This window comes from Ambystoma mexicanum, unplaced genomic scaffold (genome assembly GCF_040938575.1).
Source record: "Ambystoma mexicanum isolate Mex_15411 unplaced genomic scaffold, UKY_AmexF1_1 Mex_scaf41, whole genome shotgun sequence".
NCBI lineage: Eukaryota > Metazoa > Chordata > Amphibia > Caudata > Ambystomatidae > Ambystoma > Ambystoma mexicanum.
Genome location: NW_027182457.1, coordinates 274,279 through 297,819, shown reverse-complemented (window position 1 = coordinate 297,819; position 23,541 = coordinate 274,279). Strand labels below are relative to the sequence as shown.

Below are 23,541 nucleotides of genomic sequence, written 5' to 3'. Positions count from 1 at the left end.
AATATGAAACTTTGGGATTCTTAAAATGAAAATTCACCCACAATTTAAGATTAAGCTGGATGCTGTGTGATGTTCTGAGACCAAACCCCGGAATTATTAATATCACAGCTGCAGTGTTGTTGCTATGAACATAAGAATTTACAGTAATATGCCCAGAGAGTATTTGCATGCATGTATCAAATTTGGAGCAGAATGAATATTGGGAAACCCACCAAAAGCGTGAAATGTTGTCATTTCTGAACCCAAGCTCGTAGGAACATGGGACTTGAGTGGAGACATGCCTTAAATAATCTGTGATGTGTATATGTATTATGAACAATTTCTGTATCTGGGAAATATGTTTTTGGGGTAAAATTGATTTTCTATGAAAAAGCAAAGGGGAGTGTTTTCACCTAAGCCATAAACATGACACCGGGTGACACGCTGCTCCTGTCTCAAATCAGGGGACAGGAAATTCTCTGACCTATCAGGATCCTTAGAGGGTTGGGCATTGTAGAATCAGCCTCTCCACCCCCTTTGGAAACACATAAATAGGAACTGCTGAGACGCAGATAGAACACTCTCTTTTTCCCACTACTCACCGATTCCTGCGAAGCACTCTGCCAGACTAGATCCAGACAATATCCAGACAGAGACTCCAGACTCCAGATCTAGATCCAGAGACCAGAATTCTAGAACCCAAACTCTAGAACCTTGAAGCAGAGAGGCCTAAACCAAAAGCTGAATCCTTTTCAGCAGGCTTCAGAATCTTTTGCAGACCTGATTCTCACATTCAACAGGCGGGCTGAGCTGTATGCTTCTAGCTAAGAACCCTGCACTAGAACCGAGGTACAGACCCAGAAAGCAGTGCTGTAATCCAAGACCCATCAGATCCAGTTCAAGAGGCCGCAGACCGCGTGCGTGCTGAACGCAGAACCCAGAGGGCCTGAGACCGTCCGGTGGCGAGAGTGAAGACAAAACCCTTGACCAGATCTTTGACAAGTCGCATTCCATTTCAAAGCCTAGGAGTGAGTATCTAGTCTAGAACTGTCCATAACCAATCTCTTAGTTTAAAGTAATCCTCTTCCATCCATCTCAACCTGTCCAGAACTGCATTATAGAATCTTGTGTCCATCCTGTTGATTTCAAATCTGTAAAGTGCATCTGTCATTTTGAAATCTTGACTTTCTTTCTGCAAAATCTACCTTCACAAGAACCTCCGTAACTTTTGAACCTCACGTCCTAGAACCGAAATGTAACTGTCATTTTAAAGCTAAGGTCCTAAGCTTTCCAAAGACAGGAGCCAAGGACAGTACCACAGTGGGAAACACTCCTCCCTGCCTTGGTACCTCCAACACCAATGCACATTTCTTCAGTTTTAATTCCAGTTCTTATGTTTTGTATTCTCAAAAGCTCATGAAAGTAGCATTTTTTTCTCCAAAAAGGTCAAAGACGCTTCTTTCCTTGCAACCCCCCCTCATATTGCCATCTTTCTCCTCGTATTAATCTGGCATCTTGGAACTGCTGCTTCCTCATGTGTTTTGCATTTCTCAGAACGTGCTTTTGTGCTCTTCCTTTTATCCATGTGTGGGGAACTGTGATGAAAGAAGTCATGTTTGTGTAATTATCAGTAATTGCCTGACTCTGCCTGACCATTGTGTTGGGAGATGTCAGGTATACGGCTCGGGTGTTAGTCCATTTTCTCTCACAGTGAGCTGCCCATGAGAAAGTGTTTGTGTCATAAATGGGGGGGTTAAAAGTATCCTACCTGGTAGGATGGAGAAAAGGTGTTATAGGGAAGGGGGTGCCACGTCTCACCATCCAGTGTCACACTCCATCTCCTCGAAGACCCCTCATCCAGGTGATCCTCCCGGACTGGTCCACTCCAGGAACAGGATCAAAAAGCGATGGCCGCATCCTGGCCACTTGGATGACAGATCCCTGGGGACTGCGCTCCCTTTGCTTCAGATTGTGGATATGCAGTGGAGAGCACTTAAAGAAGAAAAGGAGCTATGGGAAAAGAGGTGATGTGCCTCTCGCCCATAGATTTGCTGTGGAGACAGGAGTTTTTGGGGAAGGCAGTGATGCCTGTTGAGCTGCTTCATGCTGCTCTGTATTAACTACATTACCCGTCACACACTTTTCTGTGACAAATCGCAGAAGAGCTCTAGGAGGAATGGATTATACCAAATCTCCAGGAACAGATGAGCACATTTGTAGGGACTTGTATAGTTTGCAGTGAATTCAATCCTGGAAACACCATGAAGACGGTAAGAGAAGTTTTGCCCCGGCCTTCGGGCCATTTCGGGAGCTCCATATTGATTTTGTAGATATGGTACAAAGGTGTAATCATTTTCGATACCTTATTCTAGTAGTCTGCCCATTTTCCCAATGGTTCGCAGTTGGTTCTGTGTACACCCTGATGCTACCTCGGCAGCAAAATTCTTGGTGAGGGAGGTATTTCGAAGGTGGGGAATTTGTGAGGTCCTAAATTCTGATAATGGGACCCACTTCTTTAATGTCTTGTTTTCAGAAATCACTTCGCTATTGGGGATCAAGCACACATTGTGGTCTGTGTACCACCATCAGGCCAAAGAAATTGTGTAGCATGTGAATGTAGTTCTTAAAATTTGTTTGTCAAAATTGTGTAGTGATTTAAGGAAGAACTGGTTGTACTGCTTGCCGTTGGCCTTGTTTTATTTGAGAAATCGGCCAGGAAAGGAGCACCATCTCAGTACACATGAGATTGTGACTTGGCATAGGTTACACACATCACTCTCACATGCATGCACAGCATCAGACCCACACAAGTCAGCAGAGATTCTTGGTGAGGAGTTTAGAGAATACCTTAGGGCTTTAGCCAAGAGTATCAGACTTGTATCTTCACAGGTTGTGTTCTTTCATCAACAGTCAATGGGAGAAAACCTCAAGGAACCGAAGATCTACAACAGCCACAGTTGCTCCTTGAGGACCTGATTTACGTCCGTTTCTTCATCAGACGCTGGAATGAGTGGCATTTCCATGGGCCACACTGAGTGATTTTCATGACTCCGACTGCTGTGAAGGTGGAGGGCAACAAGAGCTGGATTCACATCAGTGACTTACAAAGAGATTCTGGTGCCCTCCACTGGCACAGGAGCAAGAGCAGGCACACAGTTAAGTATGCCCTAAGGATTCAACATTTGTTCCAGTAGAAAAGAGGGGGAGCGAACGTGAACTAGAGACTGTTATGGTAAATAAAAAGAAGAAACCTTGGATTTAAAATGTATACTTGGATTTTGGATTTTATGTTTTCATTGCTTTTTTTGTTATTTGTTTAGGTGTGACAGACAATGGGCCTCATTACAACCTTTCCGGTCCAGTAACAATTGTAACAACAGTGCCGGTAAGCCACTGTTGTTACCTGACTGGCAAAGTACATGTTTGCTGGAAGAACAGCACCCACTCCCAGATTTTCATGGTAGCACCGGCACTGTTATTGACAGAGGAAAACATCAGAAGAAAATTCAAAGTAAAACTCAGAATTACCTTAATCTCTAAACTGTTATTGACAGTGCCGGTGCTACCCTCATTCCCATTCCCATTGAGTCCTATGGGACTCAAATGGGACTTGAGATTAACGATTTTCCCACGCCTAACTTCTAGGAACACCAGGGTTGTAATTCCCGAGTGTTTCTGTGAAGCCAGGCGCCAGAAAAAATCACACCTCCGGCAGCAGCCTGCTGGTTTTACCGGCACTGCTACCGCCAGAGTTGTAATGAGGCCCAATATGAATGTGAATACTTTTAACTTGTCTAGTAAACCTTCAAATCCTTCATGATTGATGGGAACACTATGAATGTCCCCAAAGAAGTAAAAACCCTGGGTGTCTGCCTGGACTCAGCACAAACCTTAACCAGCAGATTAATGCCACCGCATCTGTAGCAGCATAAATCTCCAAACTCATCAACACTTGCAGACCTTTCCTGACAACAGACAGTTGCATTACACTTGCCAGAGCTCTTATCCTATCCAGGATAGACTATTGCAATGCCCTCTACGCAGGTTCATACAATCCCAACATCAAAAAACTTCAGGTGATTCAAAATAATGCTCAAAGAGCAGCTCTTAACGCCCCCCCCCCAAAAAAAAACACATCTTTGCAGCCAGAACCTGATAGTGGGCCGGACTGTGTTAGACTCAAAGTTGCAGTGGCAACATTAAGATGATTAAGAGCCAGAGGTCTTTTGTGAAAAAACTTGTTACCAGCTATAGAGTGGTCCAGCGCCACGTGGGTGCCTATTCAAAGGTCTCTGTCTGGTACCCCTCTCCTGAACCAGGACAGTATTAAACTGAAACTACAAGTACCAAGAGGCCATAGAGAAGGCCGGCGTCCGGTGTTAAGGTGGTCATACAAGGGTCAAGACAAACCCCTTGTACAAATAGAAATTCCTTGACACGTTGTAGAAATTGTAAACTGTGGAAATTGTGAACCCGACTGAGGAAATTGTGAAACTGGCATTTGCATTGGGCTAAGGGGAACGCCGTACAACCTGTGATATTGTGAAGCATTCACTTGCCATAGAATTACAGAGTGACCCAGCGAGACGTTATATCCCTTTGGAAGCCTCTGTTTGAATTGGCAAGTACTTTGAAAGACTAAAAGGATCAGAGCCCGGCTGTGGGGGATCCTAGGATTAATAATAATCACCCCATGTGAAGGTTATCAGAAGAAACTATTTGTTGTTTTGGCATATCAGGCCCTCTAAAGAAAGAGACTTGCATGAGAAGATACTTGAACGCAGAAGGCCCTGATATAGAGAAAAGGAATGGTAAACTCATGCCAGAGAAATCCAGGAATGTGCTGTGCTCAAGATTCTCACCTTGTCCTGTGCTAAAAACGTGGGGAAGGGAGACACAGCCAAAACATCCTGACTATCATTTGTTGAACACTTCTTTCTTTTACTGTGAAACATTATCTTACTACAGAGTGCTGTGGGGATTACATAGTATCCCCTGTGTCTAAATACTCACGTGGCAGTCAAATGCCACCCTTTCCTATTGAAATGGCCGGTGGCAGCAGTTTTATAATGAACTACCATGATTTTCCCCGACCACGAACACAGCGGGAGCCATGTTTTTCAATATGGCGCCTGAGACCCCTCTGTAAAAACAAATCCCAGTCTTCTTTTTTCGCTGTTTCTTTTTGGCAAGGTCCTTCTGGTGTTTGTCTCTGTGCGCCAAATTAGGTTTGGTCCCTTTGTTCCTATGCCGTTGGTGGGCTTCATGGCTGAAGACCGCCTCTGGCGTCTGAGTGTCTGGGGTGGGCAGGAAGTGATGGAGGTACCCGAAACTCCCTGTGCTTGGTCTCCTAGGAGACCCAAATGTACTCTAGCGTGATTGGCTTGCTGACTGTCCGGCAACGACAGCCACCCTGCTGGGTGAGTGACAGCTAGGCTGGAATCAATGTGAGAAAACTGTTTAAAAGGCGAGTCTCTAGGCTTAGAAGGCAGAGTCAACCACTGGAACGAAAGAACCGAAGAAGAGTTGGAAGAAGACGACTACTGCAACTCCTGGACCGTCGGTTTGCCCGGTGAAGCCCTGCCGCAGGTCCAAATCACCACAGCTCCCTTCGATAGAGAAGCTCAATTTACATTTACCTTTACATTTATTTATTTATACCGCCCACAATTGACCCGCAGGCATGATGGCGCAGCAAGACATACAACAAAAAAAGTCAAACAGTAACGAAAATAAACACAAAAAAGAGCTGATAACGTCAATAATTACGAAGAATAAAGTGCTAGAAAAGAAACAGTCAAAGTGACCAAATCATACAGTTCAATTCAAAACAATATTCAACTTTGAAGAGTGTTATAAATGGTTGAATCTAGTAATTCTATTTAAAAATGTAGGTAAACTACTCAGTCCACATCCCACCACGATACAATCCATGTTATCCACATTACACCAGTTCTCAATATGGATTCTCCAAATGACTCTAACGTCTGAGTGTCTGATACAGTCAGGAGCCACTTTTATATTAAGACAGGTTTCTCTACGTTGGTTATTATAATATTTATAGAATCCAGTATAAAGCCCCTTAAAATGGGATCGATGATTTTTGCCATTATTGTTTTTTTAAATTTGTGGATCCCTGTGGCATGTGGAGATCAGTGGTACCATAGGCTTGATGGTTGGAAGGGCACCCTCTGATGGAGCTTCCAGCCCAGGACTAATAGCAGAGGGTACTACTTTCATCTGTGAGTTCGTCACTTGATGAGTGGCAACTAGGGGCACTGTTTGAGTTCCTTGATGATATCCAGGATGGCCAAGGGGCTTTCCAATCCCATTGCCGTCGTCATTTAAAGGATTTTGAGGGATAAACAGCCAAGATTCAGATACTTTCCGCTCAACTATCATTAAACAGGAATGGAGGTCCTCAAAGTTGTGACATGTCCCAAGGCCCTGCAACAACTGATCCTTATAGACAGGCCAGTTAGGGAGATCCTTAGGAAAATCTGTACCACAACTGGAGCTTTCTGGCATTATATTAATTTGCTGTCCACTAGGAGACACAGGTGGTTGGGACAGTTCAGAGAAATGGGGCAGTACAGGAGAAAAACACTGTGAGGGAGAGACAGTGGCTCTGAGAACGTTGTTAATATCACTATTGAGATGTTTATTGCTCCATAGCAGCTCTGAAAGAAGACACTGTTCCTTTTGAAGCATCTCTCTTCTCTTAGCACTTAAGGCTAAAACCTCTGAAAAATGCTTGCCACTCCCTTGATATTCCTTCGATTGCAAAAGTGAGTAATATGCAAATTGGACTACCCCTTCAAGGAAGACTTCTTCCTTTGAGTTGGTGGGACCAATCAATTCGTAAACCACCTGGATACCATTCTTTAGGGTGGTTAGAATTAACCAGGGAGAGGGACACCAGCTTGTGTGCTTGAACTACAGCTACTGTAACTGAAGTGACTCCATTTTGTTTGCGGGAAAATCGTGGCGGGTACGTTGTGTAAGTTTCGATGTCAATGCAGATTTTTTTTATTGATCTAAACTGACCTCTATGGGGCACGTACAGTTTCTACATGACACCAGAACATCAAAAAACACAACCGAAATGTGCAAACTTTAAGAGGATCTCGTGGGTACAGCCCAAATTACCCTGGGTGCTATGTTAGACCCTGGCATAGTGGAATATCTGGTGTGTCACTTGAAACACAATGATATACCCATTGATTTGGAAAACTGTGCTGAAAAATCACCAGTTGGTCCAATATGTTTGCAGAATTTTGTCTGGGTGGGCAGCTGACCTCTATCACTGGGTGCAGTTCATTGGCTATTGTAGGGCAAAAGAAACACAGAAACATTGTTACATGATGTGTGAGATGTATATAGGAGTAATGTTGAAAGAATTGGCAGATATAGCAATGGAAATTTAAAAAACACAACATTTGAGCTGAAAAAGACAGAATAATATTTTCATGCTTACCTGAGACAGATACGTCGTTATGTTTAAATTATGGGCACTGGAGGGGGAGCGCATCAAACATTGATCGGAAGCGCTCAAATCATATTTTAAGAAAAATAGCAGGAAGGAAGGATATGTGTTGGGATGCACTTACAGCGTCCCAGACAGGTAAAAAGGTTCAGGCTGATAAAAACCCATTAGCACAAAGAACAATGTGAACAGGTTGAGTTTTGCGCGGCAGAAGGTTGTAGTTAGGTTTTGACACCCAGTAGATACCCACACATAGCGACACAGGAGGAGCAACACATTTATTGAGGTTACATTTGCACAGGTCGTAGATAGGGCACCGTTATAGACCCTGTGTTTAGCTGTAGCATATGAAGTTATGTTCTTTAGTGAGGTATGAAAGAGAGCTGGAGTAAGTGGAAGATGGAGTTAGAAAGGTATTGTGGTAAGAGTGAGGTCAGCGTTTCGACATCGCAGGAGTGCTGCCATATTGCATTTGAAGGTCTAGTACACAAAGGGCCTCATGACGAGTTTGGCGGTCTGAAAATAAAGGTGCTGGTAGCAACGTACCAGCACCCTTTCCCGACCACAAACTATAAGTATGCTTGTAGGGGCTTGAACTAGGTCAGTTCTAGGAAGATACTGTTGTATCCTGGCCAGAGGCCATGTCTCTTGGCCTGCCCCCTCCTTCTCACATCCCCACCCTCCAAAGAGGTGACTGTTCCCCAATACATGTTTTCCATTTCCAGCACTGATTTGCCCCTCATTTTCTCTCGGCTGAACCCCCTTTACCTTGCAGCTGCAGCAGGAAGCACTTGCGTCTCGTTTCCCGCTCTTCCGGATGGAGTGCATCGTCTTCATCCCACATGAGCAGAGTGTAATCCCCCGCCTCCTCCGGGGTGATGCGGGACAGCTCCAGGCTCCCGCCGGGGAGGACTCGGCAGTCGGGCGTGTGGATGCACGGAGTGGAGATACTCAGGTCCGACCCTGCAGCCACAGTCCTGGAGCCTCTCCTCTTCGTCCACTGAAAGACACACCCCCGAGGGCAGAAGGCCCGGTCCGAGTCTGTGATCTGCAGCAGAGCCGAGTCCCCGGGGGCTGCATATACAGCTGTGGTTCCATTACACTCCTCTTCTGCAGAGGAGGGACCTTCAGGAGACACAGAGAGGGAAAGAGAAGGAGAAACACATCAGACGTCACGTGATTACAATCCCTATCCCTGAAATGTGTCTGTCCTTGAGCAGCAGCAAAGGAAGACATCAGGGCTGAACAGAGAATGTTATCATGAATAACCCCAGGACTGCAGCCGCACACACATGTGCACACATGTCACTATTTACATGTCACTATTTACATGTCACTGTAAGGGCACAGCGGGTAATAGGGGTGCTGAGAGGCTGAAGCCAGCCCCATTGCCTGGCCAGCCACAGCTTCCCGCCCTGGCTCCCATCCATGCCTCTGTGCACTGAGGGCCAGTTTCTGAAAGATGCAATTATTAGCTTAATGCCTTGGGTGGCACAGCGCCCCCTGAGGCAGGAGGGTGTATGGCAAGGAGGGAAGCGCAAACAAGAGCGACTCTAGCACAACAATATCCCAAAATCATGAGCATCCATAGCATCATTCATTCATACATCAGTGCTACTTGGCATATACCTGTAATGCTCCCCCTTGAGGCCAGTGGTGGAAGTGCAGAAAAGGAACTAGTGGTACTCTGCAGCCAAGAAGCAGGGATTGGGATGGCTGGAGTGATGGGAGTGAGGTGGGCAGGGGATTAACCTATGGCTTGCCATCCTCATTCATACATCAGTGCTACTTGGCATCTACCTGTAATGCCCCCCTTGAGGCCAGTGGTGGAAGTGCAGAAAGGGAACTAGTGGTACTCTGCAGCCAAGAAGCAAGGAGTGGCATAGCGAGAGCAGTGTGAGTGAGGTGGAGGAGGGGCTTAACCTATGGTTTGCCACCCTCATTCATACATCAGTGCTACCTAGCATCTACCTGTAATGCCCCCCTTGAGGCCAGTGCTGGAAGTGCAGAAAGGGAACTACGGTACTCTGTGGCCAAGAAGCAGGGATTGGGATGGCTGGAGTGATGGGGGGAGGCGGGGGAGCATGAGGGCAGGACGGGGCTTAACCTATCATTTGTCATCTTCATTCATACATCAGTGCTTCTTGGCATCTACCTGTAATACTCCCCCTTGAGGCCAGTGATGGAAGTGCAGAAAGAGAACTAGTTGTACTATACAGCCAAGAAGCAGGGAGTGGGATGGCTAGAGTGATGGGGGGGAGGCGGGGGAGCGTGAGGGCAGGACAGGGCTTAACCTATCATTTGTCATCTTCATTCATACATCAGTGCTTCTTGGCATCTACCTGTAATACTCCCCTTGAGGCCAGTGATGGAAGTGCAGAAAGAGAACTAGTTGTACTATACAGCCAAGAAGCAGGGAGTTGGATGGCTGGAGTGATGGGGGAGAGGTGGTGGAGCGTGAGGACAGGACGGGGCTTAACCTATGGTTTGACATCTTCATCTGACTCTTCTTGCATTGTGCATAGTAGACATTACCTGGAATAACACAAGCATTGACAAGCCAATAGTTTTGACATTTGTAGTTGTTTATTGCATTTTATATTTAGCATGGAGGGGCGGAGGAAGAATAACAGCACAGGGAGGAAAAAGGTACAACATGGGAGAATGAAGGGCAGCGCCGGGGTATGAGGGAAGCAATGTGGGGGGAGGAATAAAAAATACATGGCAACAGAAGGCAGAATAAAAAAAAAACAATACATGAAAGGTAGGCCAGCAACAGTACAGCGGAAGATTGTACAACATTTGAAGGATAGATTGACAGAGCAAAGGAGGACGGAGTGACAGCGCTTTGGTGGCAGTTGTCCTATATTGTAGTTTTGATCTTTATGTGATTTCTCACAAAGACGCCTGTATGTTATGAGTGGAACTGTACCTATCCAATGAACTACAACGTGAAGATATCCTCACAATTTATTTATTTAGCAATTTATATAGCACACTAAGCCCAAAGGCATCTAGGCGCTTTTCTTGACAGAAAACAAGCATAGTGAGTTGCAAAGGTTACAAGGTTGCAAGAGTGTTCTCGTCATTAATGCAGTCCTATATACAACTTAGTGATCATGACAAGTCCAGATATTCTAGTCATTAAATGCAGTACAATACAATCATGCAGTACAATACAACACTTTGTGATCGTGACAAGTCAAGTTACAAGTTACAGGTTACTATGGAGATAACGGTAGATACAATGGTTACATTGTTAGTCAGGAGCATCAAGGGGTAGGTTGTCGTCTGTGGAACAGAGTGCAGTTACAGTGTGTGGGATGAGCGTTGAGGTTATTTGAGTAATTCCTGAGTAAAGGAGCCGTGTTTTGAGGGGCTTGCGGAAGGTCCAATAGGGACTTTCAGACCTTAATGTTACTGGTAGGTTGTTCCATTGCTTAGCAGCCACCACAGGGAAGCTACTGCCACCGGCGTTCTGAATCTTGAATCGTGGTATGGAGAGGCAATGCGGCACGTAGGCGGAGCGTGTGTGCCTGATGGAGTGATTGGGTATGAATTTATCTGTGAGATATTTAGGTGCTAGCTTGTGTAGCCATTTGTGTGTCATGGCGAGTGTTTTAAATAGGATGCGCTCATGGATGGGTAGCCAGTGAGTGTTCCTTCTGGGCGCTGAGATGTGGCACTTTTTAGGTATATTCAGTGCTGCTCTCAGTGCGTTGTTTTGGATCACCTATAGTTTATTGATATTCTGGAGCTTTTTGCCCGCATACATAGCATTGCAATAGTCTAGTCTAGCCAATATGAGGGCTCTAGCTAGGGTAATGCAGCTGTCAGGTGATAAGAATGGTCTACAGGCATTAATGAGCTTAGATGTGTAAGCTGCGGCTGATGCAGTGGCGTTAACTTGTCGAGTTAAGGTTAAGGTGGAGTCCAAGTAAAAACCGAGGGTTTTCACTTCTTTCGACAGCTTGATAGTGTTGCCATCTATGTTAAATGATTCAAAGGAGTTAGATAGTTTATTGAGATGGTGTTGGGATCCTATGAGGACGAGTTCCATCTTATCATCGTTGAGGCACAACCCATGTATGGCCATCTAGGCCTGGATGGTTTGATAGATTTTGTTCAGGGATTCAGAGCCAATGTCGTGGGAGGCGGTGATGAGTAAGAGGATTTGGGTGTCATCTGCATAATTAGTGTAGGTGACACCCAGTTTGTCAAATCGGTCAGATAATTGCTTTGTGAATATGTTGTATAGAGTCGGGAAGACACACAAACCTTGAAGTACTCCATACGTGACCGGGACAGGTACAGCCGCAGGGAGCGGTGAGAAAACTCTCATAGTGCTATTCGTTAGGAAGGATTGTATCCATTGGATAGCTTTGGGTGAGAAGTGGGCTGATGAACACTGCAGAGAGGTCTAACAAGAGGAGGAGAGCTAGGTTCCCATTATTTTTCAGCTCATCCATTTGTATTTTAAGGTCAAGTAGCGCTGTTCCCGTCCCGTGTCTTGGGCTAAAGCCAGATTGTGGAGTGTCGAGGAGATTATTAGTTTCCAGATGGTTTTGAATCTGCAGATAAGCTGCTCGATCCTCAATATTTAAGAGAAATGGTACTGTGGTTATGAGTCAGTAGTTGGTCAGTGTATTGGAGTCTAGTGTAGGTTTTTTAAGAGCAGAAGAACCCAAGCATCTTTGAGATTCGATGGGACAGTGCCACTTTCGGATGTGTTGATTAATCCAGTGATGTAGGCGGGCAGTTCAGATGCACAGTCTTTAATCAGTGAGGCTGGACAGATGTCACCCTGATATCTTGAGGGTTTGAGGCTGGCAATGATTTTTTCAGTTTCAATGTTAGAGATGGGTGAGAATTCGAATAGCACATCTAATTTGCAAGAGATGGGGCTAGGTATCGTTTGGGCAGGTTTGAGGCTGATGTTATTGGTTTCTATTTTAGTTTTCAGAAGGACCATTTTGTTAATTAGGGCTTTTTTGAATACCACCCAGTGGAGATATACGTTATAGACCCGACTATTTGATGCCCATGTATACATTTTCATCTTCCCCTCTGCTAAGGACTTACGCCCTACTAGTGCCTGTACATATGTTGTCCCCCGTGCAATTTGAATATATTTTGCCTGTATGTAATCCATAACTGACTGTCAATGCCCTGTATATAATTTTCTCTGCATGTAATCTGCAACCTGTAACTTAAACCTTGCATATCCTGTACTGCTGCACCCGGCTACCTTCGGATTTGGTGCGCATTATAAGTGAATTAAACAAACAAACAAACAAAAACAAACAAACCGGAGCACCATCTCTCATCTTTGATGCAGATTTCTCGTGGTGTGACTGAGAACTCAAGTTCTCTCAGGATGGCGAAGAGTTCCTTGGACTCTGGTTTAGCGTTTGCGATTCTCTCGTTGTACGTGGTACTTTTAGTGTGAAGGATTGCCTGATTGTAGTTTTTTGAGGCTTCGGAAAAAGCTCCTTTGTCACGTAACATCAGGAATTTTTTCCAATTGGATTCTGCAGCTTTTTTCGTATTACGCAAGGCTTTCAGGTTAGGTGTGTACCAAGTGTTGAGGTGGGCTAGTGGTTTAGCTTTACGTAGAGCAAGAGGCACTACTTTGTCAATAGCTGTTTGGAGAGTTTGATTGTAAAGGTCCACCAAGTCCGAAGGGTCTTCAGTTTGCAGGTTATAGATTGCTGTGATGGGGTGAAGCAGAGGGAGGATATTGATTACTGTAATACTACGTGAGTTTCTGAATGGTGCAGCGGGAGCCTGCGATGGAGTGGAATCAACTCCTGAGTTCTTGGCTATGTTAAAAGTGATTATTGATTTTTAAATGTTTTATTGGCATATTGGTAAAAGACATTCACGTTACAAGAGGTTCATTATGCAGCAGTACCAGTTTTAAATAATAACCATCAAACAAACAAAAAACAAACAAACAAAACAAGCGATTCTCGTTACAGTCTTGGCATGTGAAACATGAGAGCAAGTGGATGTCGCCTCATCCGGGGTGCCGTTCTTGCCCTTCTTGTGGGCAACCCCTCCAGTTCACACATGGTGGGGGTGGGCCCTTTGCCACCCAGGCATGGGGTAGTGCTCATCATGGTGTGCAGTTCGTTCATAGAAGCTTGTCGTCGGAAGGGTGAAACATTTCCCATACTAGTGCTTTCCAGGCAGCCCATTTGTCACTACCATCCAGCTCTGATCTGCTTATCGCCTCCGCCCATACCTTAGTCTCAGCCTCCGCCCACCTCTTGAATTCCCTATGCCAATGTTGGTACCATGGCCCCCCAGCCTTCTTCCATGATATGGCAATGGTTCTCTTGGCCAGGATGCATGCGAGGTCCATGAATTTATGCTCATGCTTATGTTTGCTATCCTGGGGTAAGCACCAAACAGGTACTCTTTTGGTGACCACTCATAACGGGCGATGCCAGCAGCTCTACAGGCTTGTTCTATCAGCACCCAAAGATCCCTTGCCCGTTTGCAGCCCCAAAACATATGTATCATGTCTGTCTCCTCCCTTCCGCACCATGGGCAAACCGAGCTGGCGCGCCTGTTGAAGGTGGCTATTCTGTGTGGGGTCATATAGGTGCGGTACAGCACATTTAGTTGTATTAGTTTGAACCAATGGTTCTGTGAGACTGCTTTGGAGTAAATCAGTGCGCTCTCCCAATCCCGTTCTGTTAGTGTCATGCCCAGGACTGCCTCCCATTGTTATTTCAATGCTGCACTCTTGGGGTTGGGCGTGGTTTGATCAAGACCTACAAGACCTAAAATCACTTAAAAGACAAGCGCTCAAAAAATGGCAATCAAGCCCCTCCGCCCCTTCACGCGATTCCTACCTAACGATTGTCAAACAATACAAAAATGCCATAGCCAAAGCAAAAGCAGCCACATACAATACTAGAATCGACAATGCCCAATCGCACTCAAAAGAGCTATTCGCCATCTTCAACGAGCTGGTCGTACCTCCCACATCCAAACATCAAACAGTCAAAGAAGAGAAATGGTGTAATGACATCCAGAAAGCCATGCTTTACAAACTAGATTTACTCCAAAAGAAAATCAAAACCAACCTTGACAATCTACCCAAGCCCCCTCACAAAATGCTAGCCACCCTGAAATCTAAACCTCCTACACAACACAATAGCAACCTTCCACCGCCATTCACCTTTAGAAAGGTAGCCGCACCTGAGGTCTTAAACATTATGAAACAAATAAAACCATCACTCTGCAAAGGAGTACCACAAGGCTCCTGCACCACCCCCACACTATATAACCTATTTAAACTCCCTCTATTCAACGACTTAGAAGAATTCGGCATAACGTTCACCAATTATGCCGACGACACTCAAATTCTTCTCCCTCTAACTGGCGATTACAACCAAGATCTAAAAGCCCTACAACACACATATGCCATCATCCAGGCCTGGATGGCAGCCAATGGCCTCCGTCTCATTGGAGACAAGACAGAGATCCTACTGGTGGACCCCAAAAAATCCCTTAGCAAACTTGACGGCAAATATAGCACCTTCCTAATTGAGAACCTGGTCATCCCGGTCTCTTCTGCTGTAAAATCTCTGGGAGTCTATCTAGATTTCACCCTCTCCATGGATAGACATGTCAGCTACATCTCATCCTCAGCAGCCTTAACAACCAAAATAATTAATGCAGTTAAACCTCACCTATCCACAACAAACTGCCTCAACATAGCCAGGGCCACCATAGGTGCCAAATTGGACTATTGCAACGTCCTCCTATTAGGCACCTCTGCTAAAAACATTAATAGACTCCAAATCACACAGAACAACGCCTTGAGAGCTGCCATCAAAATTCCGAAGAGGGAACATATCTCCCTAGCAAGACAAAATGCCCACTGGCTCCCAGTCAAAGAGCGCATCCAGTTCAAGACCCTAACCATTACCCACAGATGCATATCCCATTCTGCCCCTAGCTACCTCACTGATCGGATACAATCAGTCCAAACAACTAGGCCCAAAAGGGACCTGTACGCAAACCAACTCTTAGTCCCTAATTTCAACAGAGTTAAAGCTGGCGGCTCGAGCTTCGAAGTCCTAGCACCAAAAGCATGGAACTCCCTACCACCCAAACTGAGAGCGGAAACATCCCTCAGTACCTTTAGAAAAGCTCTGAAAACCACGTTGTTTAAGTGAACTCTACTGCAATGCAAATAATTTCTGTATACTGCTATACCAAACTGCACTGTCCCATGTAACATCGTACCTTCAACCATGTCTGTAACCATGTCCACTGCCTTTCATGTTATTCGCCTGTGTTAAGTAAACCTTCTTGTAACAGCCAGCGCCACTATGCCCGTGGGCAGCTGTGCACTCTAAAAATGCAAATAAATAAAAAAAAAAAAATAAGTCCACACAAACACTCACCTATGCCTATCACTATTCTTACTCTCTGCTCTACACCATCACACAATTTGAGTGCAACTACACCCCTCGATCAATTCGGCCTAGCTGCTCACACGAACACTTCCTCACGGACACCTCATAATTCTAATAAAATGCAGCTATATCCCATGACAAACCGGCCTAGCTGCTCACATAAGTGTCCTACAGGCCAAACGCAGCCAGAACCCACTCTAGATGTCCACCCACCAGACTGCACACATTCAACTGATAACAAAACCATCACAACTAATGCCAGAATGCAGCTACCATCAGGCAATCACATCAGCTGCACACATAACTGGTGCACCCATGCACCCTATGACACCTTACTCTTTCAACTGACCTGGACTACGGTCACCAAGGGCGTTCAACCTACCAGCGCTTTGAGGACATACCAGTGATATATAGAGCGCTATATAAATGCTGAATAACATAACATAACCAACAGAGTAATATACAGAGCGACGTTTATTTAATTGGAAAGGTGCAGTACTACTGACAACATACAGATGTCCTCAAAACCTGTTTTATTGGAGAGGTGCGGTGCCACTGACAGCATACAGATGTCCTCACAACTTATTTTATTGGAGAGGCTCAGTGCCACTGACAGTATACAGATGTCCTCACAACTTATTTTATTGGAGAGATGCAGTACCACTGACAACATACAGATGTCCTCACAACTTATTTTATTGGAGAGGTGCAGTACCACTGACAACATACAGATGTCCTCATAAGAAATAACATTGACATTTTTTATGAGGACATCTGTTTATTGTCAGTGGTACTACAATGCCCCAAAAAATAAAATAAACAAGAACCAGGGAAACAGGAAATAGAAATTGAAACAGGTGGTGAACAGAAGAAGACATTTGTCAGTGGTAATGCACCTTGTTAGGCAGAATCCTGTGCAGTTCCCTTAGGGAGCACTACAGAAGATTAAGACTACATGTATGAGCAATAAATCCCCTTTGGTATTAGTCTGTGCCACAAAGATTTAGTTGGTAGCTGTGGCTAAGCAGTCAGACTTATCTCAAGAGGGAGATGAGCAGTATTCAGGGTTTACACAATAGGGCTACAGTACTATGGTACAAGGAAACACTGGCCAAAGCTTTGTATCAAAAAGAATATATATTTATTTTTCACACTTCTAGTTCAACACCTTAATCACAATTAATAAAGCAAGTTAAAATCAGTAAAGAAAAGTATACACAACTCCCTAGTTAAATTGTAGACAAGTTTGAGCAAGAGTGAAAACTGAGCAAAATGGCACAGTGAAAAGCAAACACAAATGGCACTCTAGCAGTTTCTCACAAGGGAGGGAAAGCACACGTTATACAGGAATATCTTCTTACACACCCTAGCAACACTTCCCAGAAGTTTGTGAACAAGTTTAGGCAAGGCAGTAGTTTAGCATAGAGAATACTTAAATGAAAACCGAGCAAAATGGCACTTCACAAGTTAAAAAGTGGGAAGGAAGAAAGGGGCTTAGAAGAATTAGGTGCATCAACACAGTTCTAGTTGAGAAGCAATCTAGAGAAGGCAGTTCTAACAAATTCAGCCAGAGACAATAGGCCTGTGCCAGAGTCAGTGGTACAGGACAAAGAGCCTAGGAGCAAAATGTTCTTGTAGCTGCAGTCAAGTCTTTGGTTAACGATTAGGAACGGTGGGTGCAGGAGGTGAAAGACAATGTTAGACGATAGGGGCGGCCAACCCAACAGGTAGGTAAAGGATTTAAAACACCTTTAGTGCTACCACACGAAAAGGGAGGCCTGGCGGAACAAAGTACCTTAAAATGAAGAAGAGGCTCCTGCGGTGGCGGTTGTTCCTGCAGTTCTGGGGATCCAGCAGAGGAAGAGAGGCTCTCGTCGTGGAGGAAGGTTCGAATTACTGCAATACCCAGGGAGGAAACCAGCCGCGTTGCTGCCCAACGAATAAAAAGGTACGCTCCTTTAAATCGCAGTCTGGGTTGATGGATGCCTGGCTATCCGGCCTCCAAGCCTCCGGCCTCCAAGCTGGCTATCTGGGCACTGGCGATTCGACCAAGGCAGGTCCGAGAAGGCGATTGGCAAACTGGTTGGCCCCACCAGCTCAAGGGAAGAAGGCTCTTTCAGATGAAGATCTCCTCTCGTCGTGTGGAGAAAAGTGGTGAGACGCTGAAGCAGGGCTACACCGGTGGTTCAGTCGTTGCAGATGTCTTTGGCTTCTCTCCTCTTCGGTTCCATAGTTCCAGTGGTGCCGTCTTGCTCTTCCAGTCCTCAGGACCCTGCTTTTATGCAAAAATATCCCCATTCATACAGCCTAGCTGTCACTCACACAGTGGAGTGATCGCCTTGGCGGGAGACCCTCCAGCCTATCAGGTTAGAGTGCGACATGAGTTGCTGCGGCAACCCTGTCCAGGGGTCCTACTCCCCCTCCCATACAATGGACCCACCCCAGACTCAGTGGCGCCAAAAGGAGGGCTTCTTGGCAGAAGCCCACCAAAAGGACGAACAAAGGATCCCCGACCTGGGTTAAGAGTTTCGAGAAAGACACGAGAAAGAATTAATATCAAAGTTCTGGCAAATAAAACCTACCGGAGTGAAGTTAATATAAGAATAAACCGGCGGTATGTTAGGGCTGTCAGTAAATGTGGTAGCATCAAACAATGGGAAAATTCCATAGGGAAATATTTACGGTCGAATATTTTTGGTAGTAACCACTGCCACCAGCCAGAAACTTTTGAGAGAGGGACTGTACGGTACCCTCTCAAAAATGAACACCAGGGAAAAACTATTAACCCTTCCCAGTACCGCCATAGTAAGATGGGTTGTAGTGGTTTAGTTCATAACATTTGACTAGTAAAGTCAATGGGGATTTACATGCCCTGGGAGACTGTAGTCAGTCCCAGGGTATGGAGTCTATGTTTAGGGTTCGCTGCGACCCCCCTGTGTTACTGCACGGAGGGTGCTGTGTAACACATGTGTAAAAGATGGTTCCTATGAGGGTGAGATAACCTCACAGATATTAAACACAAAAAATAGCCTAGAACACACATAGTAAAAAATGCTAAGAGTGGGAAAAAGAGTCAAACTCTTAGCAGGAGAAAAAAAAAAAAACCTTCAAATCCAGGTAAGGGAAATTAGCTATAGAATGAGAATTCTCCCTAACACTCGCCCCCCCCCCCTCAACCAGACAAATGGACGGGAGGATCTAATCCACTCCTGGATGAGTCTCTTACCTCTAGTCGGTTATAAACATCCTAGAGAGACCATCAGCATTTTGATGGTTACATCCTGACCTGTGCTCAATGGTAAAATCAAACCCTTGGAGGCAGATTGACCATGTTAGCAGTTTTGGGGTTTCCCCTTTCATTTGCATCAACCATCTCAAGGGTTGGTGGTCGGCTTGAATAATGAAAGTAGATCCATACAAGTATGGTCTAAACTTCTTCAAAGACCACACAATGACAAAACATTCTCTCTCAATAGTTGCCCACCTTGTTTCAGGTTCCTTCAGTTTCCTACCGATGAAGCAAATGGGGTGCTCCCTACCTTTCTCATCCAGTTGACTGAGGACTGCAACTGTGCCTGTTGTGTGTCAGCAACCGGCTGACACTGAATGGTTCGTGGGGTGTGCGGCTTCGCCCAGTCAGAGGCCCCCGCTTGCCCCTGCCTCATAAAATACTGTGGCGGTCATCTTAATGTTCTTGTGCACCTGAGCAGGCTTCACTTGATGAGTTTCTCCCCCCCGTGGCTGTCTGAACGTTCCTCATGTAACAGCTTCACGGCCATCGTCCAGGTTGTTGTGCTCCAGCCACATGTTGGCCGCTGCAGGTGCTTCAAGAAACACGGCACACCCTTTGTAAAGGACCTTGAGGCGGGACGGGTACATGAGCATATATTTGAGGTTCAGTTTCCTGAGTTTCAGCTTAACTGGCACAAAGGAGTTCTGGGCTCTCTGCACCGCTGGGGTGTAGTCCGGGTATATGGCTAGTTTGGCGTTATCCCAGCGGATCTCTCCTCCCTCTCTGGAGAACCTCAGAATGATTTCCCTATCGCGGAAGTTCAGTATCCTAGCTATCATGGGTCACAGATGCGAACCCGGAGTGGGCCTTTTTTGTAGTGATCTGTGGGCATGTTCCACCGTGAACCCCTGCAGCAATTTCTCCGCTCCAATCTCCTGGAGTATCATGTTTTCAATGAAGTCTGTTGGGTTGGGCCCTTCCATTCCCTTCGGAACCCCCAGAACCCGTATGTTATTATGCCGGGCTCACCCTTCGGCATCTTCTGCTCGGGCTTCCAGCGCTGCGTTCTTCCTTTCAAGCTCCATCAGTCGCCTCTCTAGGTCGCTGGTGGTTCCAGCTGTCTCCTTCAGGGTCATTTCGGCCGTGGTGACTCTTTCCGTGAGGTTTCTCACATCTTGTCTCATCAGTTGCATGTCCGACTTTATCTCCCCAATTCTGGTTTCAATGAAAGTACGCAGGACTGCAATTGCTTCGAACACCTGATTGTCACTGTTAGCGGGGCTCTCTGCGGGTTGTGCTTGTGCTTCTGAGGTTTCTGGTGGCGTCCTGTGGTTACCCTTTCTGTTTGGCATTGAAGGAGTCCATGATCGTTGTTTCCTTTTTTTGTTTTGTGGATGGCATGGCCCCAGTGATGGCCCCGTTGATGGTCGAGAGTGGAGAGGGATGTAGTGGTCTTGCATGGGTAGTATTGCTCCTGGTGATTCACGTGTTACGTCTAGGGACCAGCCGTTCACGGTTTATAGAGGTTATAGGGCCCAGTATCTGTGTAGTACAGCATGCAGTGTGCCTCAGTACGCTGCCCCCAGTGCCTTGTTTCGATGTTTGACCCATTCAGTACCTTCAGCAAATAATGTCTCTGGGTCGTTCGTTGTTGCATGGGTGACAACGACAAATTATTTCCAGGAATCACCAGGACCCGGCCCCTCTGCACGTAGTGTGGCTCTGTCAGTGGGCCTTAGACGTGTGGGCGTGCCACATACCGTTTATCCCCTACGGGGTCTTCCCGTGTGTGCCAGGTCCCTCCAGCTGGCGGGCCGGTCTCTGTGTCCCTCGAGGTGCTCTGTCGTGCCTTCTCGGTGTGTCGGGCGGGCTCACTCAGAGGCGAACTTCCAGCCGCTCCTCCCCCTCACTGCCGAGCCGAGGCCGCGTCGGCCATCTTGAAGCCTGGGGGTCTCGGGTTTGCTGTCGTCTCTTCTCCCACCCACACTCTGATTTTAGGATTTGTGCAGTCCTAGGGCTGAGGAAAAGCTTGTCGGAGCCTCCGGTGCGCGTCAAGTCGCTCGGTCTTGCCTTTTATTTAAAGAACGCAGGGTCTTTCCAGGGTCAGGGCAGGAGCCACGGTTGAAAGCGTCCTCACGGCATGAGCTCAAGCCACGCCCCCTATGTTAAAAGTGATTATATGATAGTCAGACAAAGGGCAGTGGAAGTTGGAAGTTATGTTGGTGTTACAGTTGAGGTGCACAAGCCAGTCGAGGATGCAGCCTTTAGTGTGGGTGTAGTTGTGTATCCGTTGAGAGTAGCCTAGTGCTGAGATGGTGTTGGCTGAGGCCAGGGCGTGGTTGTCATTAGGGTCATTAAAACACAGATTGAAATCTTTGAGCAGTGGGGTATGGGTGCTGGTCTTGGTATTGGTGGAGAGGAGTTGTGCTATGTTGTCATCAAATGACGAGGTAGGGCCAGGAGGTCTTTAGATGAGATGAATGTTCAACGTAGTTGTTGGGGAGATGGTCATTTTGACCGATAGTAATTTGCCTGCGTGGAAGGTGAGATTAGGTGTTTCCCTGATGTTAATATTGTTCTTAGCGATGATTGTTTCTCCACCACCTTTGCTAGTGGGTCTGTCGGTCCTGTATACTGAATAGTTTTTGGGAACAACAAGCGTGAGAGCCTTGCAGGGACATCTGCTGCTGCATGCAGCCATGTTTTGGTGATGGCTAAGAAGTCAAGATCATTGGATGTGATCAGGTCTGCGATATCTAGGGCTTGAGCTAGAAGTGATCTGGCCTTGATAAGGGCACCCTGGATGGTGGAATCTTTCAGCTTAATGGTTGGTGTTAAGGAGTGAGTACAGTCTGTATTCTGTGGTTGAGGCGAGGTTTGTGGTTTGCTAGAGTTCACTTTAGTGGTAGAGCTGCTAGAGGTTGAGAGGATAGTGATAGGTGAATTTAAGGCTTTGGATCTGCTGGTTTTGGAGTTCCTGGCTTTGGATCCACTAGGGTGTCTATTGGAAGAAACAAACAATTGTGAGGGTATTCTGGAGTTCAAGTGTGTGTTCCTCCAGGGGATCGAGGGATTGGTGGTAGAGGCGAAGAAACTAGGTTGCTTGTCACTTCGGGGAGTCCGTCTGTTGTTTCTGCAGTGTGGTGGGTGAGGAATAGACTGGCTCGGAATAGATTGGACGTTAGCACATTGATTTGTTCCAGTAATCTCGTTAGGGTGAGCATCTGAGTCGGCTTGCTGTGGATGTGGTTTAGGGTGATGTGTGATGATGGGAGGTAAGAAGCGTGTCGGTGGAATAGTAGAGGAGTCAGGGAGTATAGGGGGCACAGTCAGTATGTTAGTGCCAGGGTAATAAGCGAAGGTGAGCACTGGTCTGAGGTTCAGGTGAGGCATGGTGGAGGCAGGTGCTGCCTTGTAGTAGGAGCACGCAGGGTCACATGTAGGTAGGCTGCAAGAGTTGGTGTCATTAAGTTAGTGTATATGTAGGCAGGGGGGCTAGTCCTAGGTGTTGGTGTGCAGTGAGGTTAACAGCACTAGGTCAGGTACGAGAGGGGGTGCGACCATAAGTGGGCATACCTGTGTGGGCAAAGGTACAATCTAGTAGGGTGGCATAGTGAGACATGTCAGCATATTGTAGCAAAGTGGGAAGCCAAGCTTTCTGTGCAGCAATATAAAACATATGTAATTAATAACTGTGTCAATACTTTGAACAATGAGCAGTAGGTATGTGATCCAAAGGGCTGGCGCAAGGTAACACACGTAATGGGTACAAGGTGCGTCATTAAACAATCACAGCAGACAGTTACACAAGCCCAGGTAAGGGCGAATAGAACCAAACTTACAAAGCCCAGCAAGCGTGGTCGAATGTATGTGACAGAGTTGAGACGTCTGCGGGTTTACCATTAAACCATTGGTGTTTTGTGCATCTTAGCCTCACTGCCATCCTTTGATTTCAGACAGTGCTCTATGCTTTTAGCCTCATTGCCTTATTGAATCTAGCTGGTGTCCTATGACCAAGGTCCTTAACACAAATGCATACTGGCCCAATTAGCGTTCCCAAGCCTATCCTTAGCCTACCATTATCCTCACCACTACTCAGTATGCGTCCATTTACTACCAGTCAGTTCGCCTGCGTCTTCATCCTCATCCTAAACAGTGTAACTCAACTTAAGATGGCCCTGTACTTACCCAACATGCCTTTTCCGACTACTCTCACCAACCAGGCACTACACCTAGACATAAATAACCTTCAGTTATTACCCACGAATCTCCCTCATACTATCATAGATAGGAACCTAGGACTCAGAGCTAGACTAGCCAAAATCTATGAGCCTCTCGCCCGTTCACTGCCCACTCTACAGAAGTCCAAAGAACAGCCTCCTCGTTCCAGTTCCTCTACTAATACT

The 23,541-nt window shown here is 46.1% G+C and overlaps 1 protein-coding gene across 1 annotated transcript in view; it reads right to left on the bottom strand.

The window, feature by feature from the left end:
• The window catches only part of LOC138559124 (hepatic and glial cell adhesion molecule-like), a 472,939-nt gene that overhangs the window by 194,487 nt on the left and 254,911 nt on the right, over positions 1-23,541 (bottom strand). Inside the window, exon 2 of the mRNA XM_069642690.1 lies at positions 8,234-8,590. Coding sequence (XP_069498791.1) covers positions 8,234-8,590 — 357 coding nt within the window. The remainder of the gene's footprint in view (positions 1-8,233; positions 8,591-23,541) is intronic.